The 11,925-nt window shown below is 39.5% G+C and overlaps 1 protein-coding gene across 1 annotated transcript; it reads right to left on the bottom strand.

The window, feature by feature from the left end:
* Positions 1–268: 268 nt before the first annotated feature.
* Positions 269–7,354, bottom strand: LOC121505812 (peroxisomal succinyl-coenzyme A thioesterase-like). Its single transcript, XM_041781363.1, has 10 exons — positions 7,162–7,354; positions 6,324–6,423; positions 5,612–5,802; positions 5,366–5,529; positions 5,039–5,158; positions 4,565–4,647; positions 4,129–4,219; positions 2,529–2,609; positions 2,232–2,371; positions 269–392 (listed from the first exon to the last, which is right to left on the bottom strand). The coding sequence occupies exons 1-10, from the start codon at positions 7,352–7,354 to the stop codon at positions 269–271; spliced, it is 1,287 nt and encodes a 428-aa protein (XP_041637297.1).
* Positions 7,355–11,925: the final 4,571 nt, after the last annotated feature.

Here is an 11,925-nt window from a genome sequence, read left to right as displayed (position 1 = left end):
AGAAAAAAAAAACAGTTTAAATACAGTAACTAAGTTATTATGCCAAACCACATAAGAGCATTTCTATTTACATTCTCAACTCCATTACTGTAATTTAGTTTGCATTTCTCTGTCACACATGGACAAAAGTTCAAACCTTGATGATTACTAAACTAAGCAGAGACTTGAACTGAATGATCGATGGCTCTGTGTACACAGCAATCAGTGTAACAATACAAATAATAATGATAATGCATTAAATATTTTGTGCACAGTGCTGTGTAGTAGTTCAAATTTTGGATCTTTGAAGTGGGCTGGAGTTGAGATGATGGTGTAGAAAAGCCAAGATCTTCCTCCAGGAGTCTTCCTGAGCATCTGCATGTGGTTTGGTTTGTCCTCCAACAGAATCAGTGCTGTGAGACACAATTGAAAAATCACTGAATTTAAAGACATTCTCTAACTATCAAGTATTGCAACGAAAATAAGCAGCTGGATAATTTGACACTTTGATATTTTGATTTATTTCCATTTTGGTTACAGATGTGATATTAAAGAGATGATATTTCAGTTTTATAGTAATCTATCGGGAGTGGATGGGGAGATGGATGGATGAAAAAGTTTTGTAAATTGTCTGGGTGGATGGATGGATTGAAGGACGGTAGGGCTGAATGATTTGCAAAAATAATCTCATTGCAATTTTTTCCTTCAATATTGCCATTGCAATTTGAAATGCAATTATTTAGGTTCCTCAGTTTTTCCATTGTTTAACAAACATAGGCAAGAAATCATTCTATATTATAACAAGTACAATATTAAATAAGTTAAACTAGGGCTAAATTTAGAAAAATAATATCTTTCCATGATTTTGGCTACTAAAGCAAATTTGATATCAATTGTTTTATTGAAGGGGATGATCATTTCTCATTTTCTTCTCATTTTGATGAAGAAAAATAAATGCACGAGCGAGTAAAGTAAGATTTTTGTAAAAGATAAAATGAAATAAAAAAGATACTTGAAGGTTTTAATAATGTATAAAGCAGTGATACTCAATGTGTGGCTCTTTTATGTCTTAATTTTAAGTATTATTCCCCCAGAAAACCTTAAAAAAGGAAAACTTTTTTGCACTTTTTCACCCATTTCTTCACTTTTCACCCATTTAAGCTACATTTTGCCATTGAATACCATTTTTTTCCAATTCTTATCCCATTTTTGCCTATAAGGGCTCTATTTTGCAATTTAATAACACTTTTTCCCTACTTTCTTGCCCATTTTGACACTTTTTTGCAACTTTTTACCCATGCTTTGTTATTTTTATCCCATTATTGCCCCTTCTCACCCCTTTTTCTCTGCATTTTCACCTATTTAAGCTACTTCTTGTCATTAAATACCACTTTTTTCCTAGTTTTTGCCCATTTTAGCCAATATTGACTACTTTTTGCCCATTTTAGTCACTTTTCACTCATTTTTTTTCACAGTTTTGCCACTTGTATACCATTTTATGCCAAGTGTAACTCTTTTTTTGTCACTTCTCATCTATTTTTGCTACTTTCTGACCTTTTTTCCACTTTTCCTCCCCATTTTTGCCCCTTTTCACCCATTTTGTTGCTTTTTGACCATTTCTGCCACCTTTAACTTATTGTTATTGCTACTTCAAGCTGTTTTTGCCACTTTTCACCTCTTAGATTGTGGCTCTTGCAAAGGTAGGCTATTTTTCAACAAATTGGCTCTTTGGTTGAGCAGGGTTGAGTAACACTGGTATAAAACATAAAAAAAGAAAAAAGATTGTATCAAACTGATATTTTGACACGTTCAAGGTTAAAGAAATATTGCACAGTCTGCGATTTGACAATTGCGGCATGCCATACTGCAATTTAATCTAATTTGCAATTAATTGCCCAGCCCTAAAGGATGGATGTAAAAGGTTTGGCCTTTGTTTTGATGGATGGATGTATCAATCCACCCACCACCCACAGGACAAACCTTTTACATCAATCTGTCCCTCCACCCAGTCAGCCATTTAGACCAATGACAAACCTTTTGCATTCATCCACTGATCTCACTACAGTACGTAGACAGTATAAAGACCATACTAAACCCCACAGGGAAGACTACACAACATTAATAGATAATAGCCTTAAATATAGTCAATATAGGATATAAACTGCAGTGTGTAAAATGTCAACATAAGTCATGTTATCATCAGAAGTCATAACCAGTGTCCGAGTAGTGCTGTGATCCTGTAAGAGCAGAACTCACATTTCTCTGTAGGGTTTAAAAACACAGTAGTTCTGAAGAGAGGCGAGAAAGGTGGCTCAATCAGATGTCCAGTGCCGGGGTATTTCAGTGTGAACAGGAGGTGATTGTTCCCTGCAGCTTGCATCATTTGGTTAATCTGAGGAGATAAGGATAAATCAGAGTAGGATAAACTGAATGAACAATGGCAGTAATGTGTCATACATGTTTGTATTGCTGTATGATGTGGGTTGGGCAGATTTGCTTCCAGTTTATGATGCTGACTGTCCATGTGGGCAGTGTGGTGGTAGACTCACATCTTCAACAGAATCCACAGTGGGCCAGTTCTGATCATCAATGCCACTGACCATGAGCACGGGACACTTTATTTTCCCAACCTCAAAAAGAATTTAACACACCATTAGTAGAGCAGTGCTTTTTATTTCTCTTAGTCAAGCATCTATGGATGTGACCTTAACTCTCCCACCATCTAGTGGCTGGTTGAGCCAACTGTAGGAAAGAAATTTAGACAACTCATTCAGCGACCCAAACAAAAAAATCTCCTGTGACCAACCTGTGGGTCAGGACCAAGACTTTGGGAATCAGTGCTCTAAGAATACATCGATGGCTCCCCGAACATCTGCTTTAAGGTCCTGGATTTTGTCTTTATTCAGGTGGCATCAGGTGTGTGTGTTCCACCCACTGTAACATCATGTACCTCTGCTGCCTGTTCTATTCACTGGCTAGTAAACATGTTTTGTTAAACTGCAAACTCAAAAGACAGTTTTGCATGACTTAGAAACATTTTGGAATCGAGGTAGAGAGGAGAGAGAGGGAGGGAGTGTTTTTAGTTGTAAATGAGGCAGTGATGGGTGTCTTTATGTGACGTTTCCTTTAAAGAACTTCAGAAGATTGTATCTCTTTACTGAATGACTGAATTCTCTGAATTATTAAACTAGCAAGCTCAAAGCTTAGCTTTTAACAAGTTACACAGGACTAAAAATAAGAAGGAACACTTCGTACTTGGTCACATCTCCCTCCAGTCATGTGGTCAATAATTTGGTGGATCTACCTGGTTAAGGCCAATCCAAACAGACAGAGGGAGAGATAGCTGATAGTCAGACACTTGGCAGTGACAAAGAGACATAAGGAAAAAGAATGTTACTTCCTGACTGTTTCACAGAGGTTTTGCACCAACAATACATTGATAACTCCACATGCGTGTGCAGGAAGGTGAAGGACTGTCTGTTTTAAGATGGCACTGCCAGTGTCACTGCTCCTTCCCTGTTACAGCCTGAACTCCTGCAGCCTGTTTAGTTCACCGGTCAGCAAAAACGTTTTGAGTCCCTGTTGGGTCTCATTAAAATGCACACATACTGTTAGTGTCGATCACAGATGGATAGCAGAGGACAGAGACTGTAATGTTTTATAATCCCTAAAAGTCTTTCTTTATAACCTGAGGACTCATGTCCTGTTCCCCTTGGTACACAAATATACGTTACAATTCAAACAATGTCGTTGATTTGGCCTACTGTGTACAGCAGTAAGAACAGTTAGATACAATAAGAGCCTCCCTGACCACATCAGTCATAAAAGAGAGGACCAGTGAGTCATTATAAATGCTTGTAAAACAAAAGAATATCACAGAAGAACTAGAACAGTATTGCAGCTGCTTTAGGGTCTGTTAAAGCGATGTGGCTTTGAAATATTTCCAGCCGTACAAAAATTAGAACCTGCTTCTGTCTGTGAAAACATGTCAATTATCTGGACCTTTTGAGTCACCATTAATTCCACACTAAATAGGGAATCATCCTAGGAATTATACTCCTAATATCCAAGGTCCATGACAAACTTACTAGTATTTTATCAAAGAGTAATGCAACCCTCCTGTATATAACTATTACTTCATGCACTTACATCCACTTTCTTTGAGAGGCAGTCTTCACCTGCTGGTGGACTTGTAGATTTCCATACCATGGCGCCGTCATCCACACCTTTTTCAAAATGCCTGCCATCATACACACTGTAATTGCTTACAACGTCCAAAAACCTGTCATGATTTACTTTTGGTGGTGGAGTTATTACTAGGTAAGTCATTTGGGGCACTGATTGCCTCTATGTCAGGAAAATCAGGAAAATTACTTTTTTGTAAAGAGCAGGGATCGTACTCAATGTATGCAAACAATTTCTGATAATAACTGCATCATGCGGGTCCATCTAGAGCTGTAATGTGCTAACCTTCATTCATTTCTATCAATTCCTGACTGGTGGTCTTCACTTCCTACCCCTAATCTGACTTTAGCACATGATCAGACCTCATGACTGCAAACAACTTATGGAGCAGAATACTTACTTGCCAAGTAGCTTAAAAAATTTTGCCAGAGTCTCCCCAACTGGGTAAAAGTGGTGACCGCTGACACAAACACAACAGCGAGGCTGGAATAAAACACGATGACACATCCTCAGAATGTAGACCTGTCTTGTACAGCATCATTCACTTTTCCAGTGATCATACAGTATCTGCAAGTTTTCATGTTCTAAACCAGAGATGCATGATATTGGATTTTTGCTGACATCTTATGTCAGTACTGATACTCAATATTTCAGACCTAGTTTCATTTCTTAAAACACACTCTAAAGTTAAAGGAATGAGGATGAAAAAAGAGAAGACTTTATATGACATCATTCTGTTGGTAATATAATTCAGCTTAATATTGCATTGCTGGTCAACAACAAAAAGACTGTGCATGAAACATGTAACATGGCAGCCCTATATTTAAGGCCAAAGACGAAAGGGATGCCAGCATTCTTAATATTTTGTACTTGCCTTTATAACAGTGCTTTCAGCCATCAAATAAATGGCAAAAATTGCGCCAAGGGAGAGACCAAAAATCCCAACTTTGTCTGAGATTACTTGAGGATGGTCCTCGAGAATATGAAATGCTGCCTGTGTAGAACAAAACAGAACATGCAGAGAGAAAAACTAACAATAGTTCAAATTCATTGTAATGAAATGCATGAGACACATTTCCATTTGGTGTTGCTCAGGCTGACTCAAGCACCCTGAAGCTTTAGTACAAGATGACTTGCTGTGAAAACAAGAACTGCAAAATAATCAAATTTAGAAGACCATATTTGAAGAAACAGCACAAACCTCAAAATAGTCCAACTCAACATTGGCTGACTGCAGCTTTCCAGGGGCAAAATACTCCAGTGCTAAAGTAGCATAACCACGGGATGCCAGCAAGGCCGCACGATACTCCACAAGACCTCCACCGCCTCCCCATATATCCAACAACCCAGGGAAGGGTCCGGGGCCTGAGGAAAGAAGAGTTAATATGTTCATTTTCTTCAAAAGCCTTAGAGGCAAATATACATAGGATTGAGAATGGAGGTATACCTGGAGGTATAAAGAGTGTCCCTCGCATTTTTTTCTCTCTGACATCAATTCTCCTGACTCCTGGAGCCATGTACCATCTCTCTGCAAGTGCAGAGGCAAGAGGAGGCAGCTTCCTGAAGCCCTCGGTTACATGCCCGCTGTAGACCGAGATATGGACTAGCACGGGGGTGGAGACATTCATCTTTCTCAACCTGATAAGTGCAGTAAAAGTTGAAGGATTTAACATTCACATTTTGATCATTTCACCTTAGGAAAAACTTTGATCTGAGTTTCTGGTCATTCTTTCCAATCATGTCTGCTTTTAACAAAAACAGATTTATTAGCCTGTGTCATGTCCGTCCTGTCCTTGCTCTGAAGCAGAATCTCCTCACTTGATGAGTCTTTTATGATAGATTTGACCCTGGCATTAAATAATCAACCTGGGTTGTCAGTGCTCGGCTGTCTTTACAGGATATCATGACTTGATGTCCCTAAATTCTCGCAGTCCTTTTGCTGACCTTCAAAGTGGTCCAAATCCCTCTGGGATACCCTTTGTCAGGGTATTTTTTGTGAAAACTATAGCGGATCCAGGAAAAAATAAGTACTCATTGCTAGAGAAACCCATCATCTCTGTATCGTAATTTGCTAGGTTATTGAGCTGACTGAAAGGAAGAAGTAAACAGAAGAAAATGTTCACATGTCTTTAAGGCAGAGTCGGCAGCACTTGCTTTACCTGAGACCTTTGCGGCTGCCTGGCTCAGGACGCATGCTCCACAACAAGCCCATAGGCTCTTTTCCTGAGTACGTGCCCCCAAAGCTCATATCCTCTGAAACTATGAAGGCATTACAATGTCAACATGTAAAAAAACATCTAACAAGAAAATAAGCTTGATTTCACAGTCAAACATTCAGGGCATGTGCTGCTCGTGGTATCTTCAGTCTCTCAGGGCACACTACACTAGGTCAAGTTGCACTGTAATGTTTGGAAGCACGACTGACCCCAGTTACAAGACTCCTACTGGCCTGCACTCATATTGCTGCCTGTGCAGAGTCACCTCTTCTACATGTCTACAAATCATAATACTACACACTTGGGGCTTGAGTTTACTTGTGACCTTGTGGCTATTTTGAGTCATTTCTGTCAGATATGGGTCTCTAACACTCCTGAATTTCTATATTATGCAAGGTGGCAAGTCAGTTATTCATCATGTCCAGGTTGCACACCTGTGCTTGTCCCACCCTTTTTACAACTGTGCTAAGGTAAAGATAGTGTACTGTGCCTGAGCACTTCTGTTAGTCAAAGAAACTGGACTTTATGCCTGTCAAATGTGATTGGGCACAGTACAATTTTGCCCAGAGTGAGCTCAGCATAAAAGTATTATGGGAGGTAGAGCCTGCAGTTATCAGTCCCTTCTCCTTTGAAAGCATCTATCAGACAGTCATGAGCAGACACCTACTCTACCTTTAAGAATAGGCCATGAATGAGTTGGGGATATACAAATCAAGACTGAGTGTCAACACATGGTAGATTGTGGGCATCAATACATTTAAGGAAAAGAACAAAAACCCACCATTGACTAATCCTCTGTGATCACTGATGTAGTGTCCATAAGCCTCCCAGAAGTCCTTGTCCTCAGAGTGGTGGAGGGAATGAAGTGTTACTGGAGATGTAGGGGGAAGATTCTCCACCACCACCTTAAATGTCTCATCAACCAGAGCTCGGTTTGGGACAACGGAGAGAATCGGACAGATTGTTCCAGACATGGTCGGCTGGTAGTCTGAAGAAAAATACAAAACCATGTAAAGCAGTTAAAACAGTCAGTAACATACTTTAGTTCTCACAGGCTACATCAGTTTATGTATTTACATGCACACTTGGGGATACCAGAAGCTCAAAACAAGAGTCAATAGCAACAGCAAAATAAGCTGTTCATCATTGGCAGAGAAGATTTGGCCACATACTCAGCTCTGCTGCTCATCCCACAAATGCATGATCCTTACAAATGTGGCATCATTTAAAAGGGTAATAAAGAGGCTTTCCAATGGTATAAGATTTATTACCAAGAAGCATTGTTACAACAAAGAAAGAATGTACCAAACACAAATTGCCTTACTTTTTGTTTTAAGTTTATATCAAAGCTGCAACGGCTTTGATGCTGCATAACAGGCACACGCTGACACGGTAGTATAGACTTAAGGCTTTTATCTATTTAGGGCAAAAGTTTCAGAATACTGGATGATAAACAGACCTGAACTTTCTCCTCTGATTTTAAAGCTCCTCTCCGTCCAAATGAATATACATATCACTCAGTTAAAGATGAGCTACTTCACTCTACTTCAAGCTTTATTCCATACTTCATTCTCCATTCATTCTCTAAAAGTTTGGTTTCAAATTTGAGTCACCGTTCACAACATTCGTGTATGGTTTGCCTCAGCATGATTTTACTGCCATTTTTATACAACCATGACCACTATTTCCATTTCGGATCAAGCTGCTGCTAAGTAGCTCCATTTATTGATTTATTTGCATCATGGTATGTTTGAGTAACTGACCCACAGGCAATCAGGCTTAGCAGCTTTAGAATAATGACTCAGTTAACGACTCAAAATCAAAGCTCCAGGCTCACATGAGACAGGCAGGTAGCTTCAGGAATCAGATAAAGGTGTGTGGTTAACAACAGAGATAAAAAAGCAACCATGCAAACACAGACACCAATCTCAACACTCATGGACTTACAGACTTTGATGCTGGTTCCAGGTGTTTGCAGGTGTTTGTTAAGAGCCGTCTCACTGCTAAATCAGAAAATGCATGAGGGCTTCATGCAGATTTTCCAGCCCCAGAAGGCACACCTCCAGTGAGTTTACTTTTCTGCAGGCTTTATATTGAACTGGGCCATACACTGTGTGCCAAATTATTATGCAAGTAAATATTTAAAAACAAGACTAGGTTAAAACCCAGTATATGGCTGACCACAACTATCTGACGAGTGTTGAAATGCCTGACTTGACTGTGTGTTCTGGCTAAATCATTAGTTTTGGGGGTGTAATATATATATATCCATTGCATGAATCTGTTTCACAATCATCTGGGAAAGCTCCCATAGAACGAATTTGGGAAGGGCAGGATTTTTCCCAGAAAATCTTCAGAAGATGATTGGAGGAACGTTCTGTCTGTCACATTAATGACGGGCGGATCAGGGCGACGAATGATGTTCAAATGCGCTACGCTTTTGCAGGGTACAGCTGCCTTAGATTGTTAATGATGATTAAAAAGAAATGTGGTCCAGTTCCGATTAAACTGCTGCTTTCCTACAGCTACATCCAAGCTAATGGCTACTATGGCAGCAGCACCTGGATACACTGGAAAACCCCAACGTAATGAACAGTAACCCATGCCAACGCAGAGCGGCAGAAGACAGAAAACACCTTTTTTGTCATGGAATTCTTTCAGTGTTGCCCTCTACACTTGTGTTTATAGAGAAATGTTGTCTGGTTCTGACAAAAGTGCCACTGTGGCTAATTCCAAACTAATCACTCCACTAGCAGCCATTTTATGTAAGCATTCACACAACAAGCAACCCTTTCCCCCGTAACTATCACATACTCATGCCGAAGCAGGTCAGCAGAAGTATGGAAACATCTTTCCCAACAGGAAAAGCTTTTAGGGTTGTTTTTATTCTTTATTTCATACAGAAACGTGGTCCAGTAAAGCGGGTGCAGTGCTAAAGCTATATCCCAGGTATTTAGTGCAGTGGAGGCAGCCATGACCAACGGCTTTCAGTACAACCAAACCTTGGCCATAGCGTAACTCTGTATGTGCGGCTCTGAAAGGATCGTGAGTCAGTCAGTCAGTCAGTCAGCAACAGACAGACCCATGTGTAGGGCTGAACTAAGCAGTCAGCCATAAATGTGTTAACACTCATTTCAAAATGTATTAAGAAGTCAGATAGTAAATATATTTCTTCAAATGTTTGGTAGATATCGTGCTTATCCTATATTGTAGGCTGTATTTTAGTAGCATCTGTTGAAATGAGTATGCCAAATTATTATTCAAATCGGTAATAACAGCATATAATTATGAAAAATTAAAACTGGGCACCTTTAAATGTTTTATTGATTGAAAAAAATAATATTTTTGTATATAAATAATACATTGTATAAAAAAATACAACTTGTTTTTAAAGTCATTCAAATATAAGGTACTTCTCTAATGTCCAATATAACCTCATTTCCTTTTAAAGAGGGTCAGAAGTCGCTGGTCAGTTGATTTAGTTAGGCTTCTGATGACTTCTCTGCTGACACTGTGTGGCTTTCAAAAGCTGGTCTCTTGAGCTGTATTGCATGCTGTCACTGTAAATCATATTCTTTATAATTGACCACAAGTTCTCAATCAGGTTGAGATCAAGTGAGCAGGCAGGCCAGTTCATGAGGTGATCATCTGTAAAGCCCTTAGATGCCATCGCCAACCAGTCTTGGGAATAACATGAGGCATGTAGCTAATGGTGCATTGTCATGCATTAACACTAGCTCTTCACCTTAGCTGATTTCCTTTTCCACCATGGATAGAAGTTTGTCTTGAGGAAAGTGGAGTACCCCTCAAAATTCACTTTAACACCATCCTAGCATAACATAACATACCATAACACAACATACTGTAACACAACATAACGTAACGTAACACAACGTAAGGTAACGCAACGTAACGTAACACAACGTAACGTAACACAACGTAACGTAACACAACGTAACGTAACACAACGTAACGTAACACAACGTAACGTAACACAACGTAACGTAACACAACGCAACGCAACGCAACGCAACGTAACGTAACGCAACGCAACGCAATGCAACGCAACGTAACGTAACGTAACGCAACGTAACATAACGCAACGTAACGTAACGCAACGTAACGTAACGCAACGTAACGTAACGTAACGCAACGCAACGTAACGTAATGCAACGCAACGCAACGCAATGCAACGCAATGCAACGCAACGTAATGCAACGCAACGCAACGTAACATAACAACATAACATAGACATAGTGAAATGTAACGTTAACGTAACATTACATAACTAGGCCCTGACCAATACATTGGCTGGCCGATTCAATCTGCCGATTATAGCATTCAAAAAATAATCATTAATCTCAAAGTGCCCCGTGTTATTTTTCCTTCACCTTTGGCCCTAATCCTCTTCTGTAGATTTTTTTCATAAACAGATGAAAAAACTCTTCACTACATGTTTATGTCTCTGAAAAAATCTCCCCCTGTTTAAAAGTGAATTTCAGTCCCTACTGACAGCTCTCAGCTTGATGATGTTGGACAAGCTTTTTGTTCTCTGGGCTTTTCTGACTACAGTATTTTGGACATATCACTTCACGGTTTGGTGGTTACGCTGTGATTTCTTGGCTATCATTTGTAGATTCCCCCTTCCTCAGATTTGTGACAATTAGACTCTTTTCCTCTTTGGTCAGGTAACCTTTTTGCCCATGTTCAAAGTTGAATAGGACTTGCATAATAATGTCACCCACTTATATAAGCGTGGTCTGTGATAAAAGATATTAGAAAGCTTTGTAGATTCAAACAAAAAGGGTTTTGTCAGAGCAAAAAGCCTTAAATACATCATACTAAAACACTTTTTCTGAACAGCAGCCTTCCAGATTTTCAGGATAAGATCACTTAGTAAATTGGCACGCAGTGTAGTTCATTAAGAGCATTCTGATGCTCAAGGTTGTCCAGTTGCCAACTTAAATAAACAGGGGTTGTAACAGTGATCAGAAAAGTTGAAAAAAATGACTGCATATTAACAAGGCAATTTGTATCGGCATACATGAGGGGAAGAAACACAAACATTTTTGATAATTTATTTATGGCTCATTTATAAAATGCTTGTCATTAAAGAAACAACAACACAATGACGGTGGGTTCTTTAGTCATGCGGTAGCACATGCTTCAGGACAAAGTGTGATGTCACAGTAAGCCCTTGCAGACAGGTGTTTAGACTTTCGGCTGATAAAATAACTGACAAGGACAAAAGGTGTAAATAAATATAAGTGGTCAGACACTGAGGTGGGCAGGGTCCTGCCGAGAGGTGGGTATGGGGTCAAAAGAGCTTTAAGGCATTACCTGCTTAGATGGAGAAAGGAGAGGACTGTCAGCTCCTGGTGGAGGGATGAGGAACAGCAAGGAAGTCTGACATTGTTAAGTTCAATATTGTGAACAATGAAGACACAAGAAGCTTTAAGAAGATAAAGTTTATTTTATTTAGAACCACATCACCCGAGGCACATTTACAGGTACATAAACATGAGACACAACTATCAATCAGTCA

Source organism: Cheilinus undulatus, linkage group 23 (genome assembly GCF_018320785.1).
Source record: "Cheilinus undulatus linkage group 23, ASM1832078v1, whole genome shotgun sequence".
Taxonomy (NCBI): Eukaryota; Metazoa; Chordata; class Actinopteri; order Labriformes; family Labridae; genus Cheilinus; species Cheilinus undulatus.
The sequence above is the reverse complement of the archived record's forward strand: the minus strand, read 5'-3'. Positions and strand labels throughout refer to the sequence as shown.

Coding starts and splice junctions, on each gene's coding strand:
- LOC121505812 (XM_041781363.1), bottom strand. CDS start 7,354: ATGTCTGGAACAATCTGTCCGATTCTCTCCGTTGTCCCAAACCGAGCT. Junction 5,803..6,323: donor GGCAGCCGCAAAGGTCTCAG/GTAAAGCAAGTG, acceptor TGCACTTATCAG/GTTGAGAAAGATGAATGTCT. Junction 5,159..5,365: donor TTGAGTTGGACTATTTTGAG/GTTTGTGCTGTT, acceptor TGTTCTACACAG/GCAGCATTTCATATTCTCGA.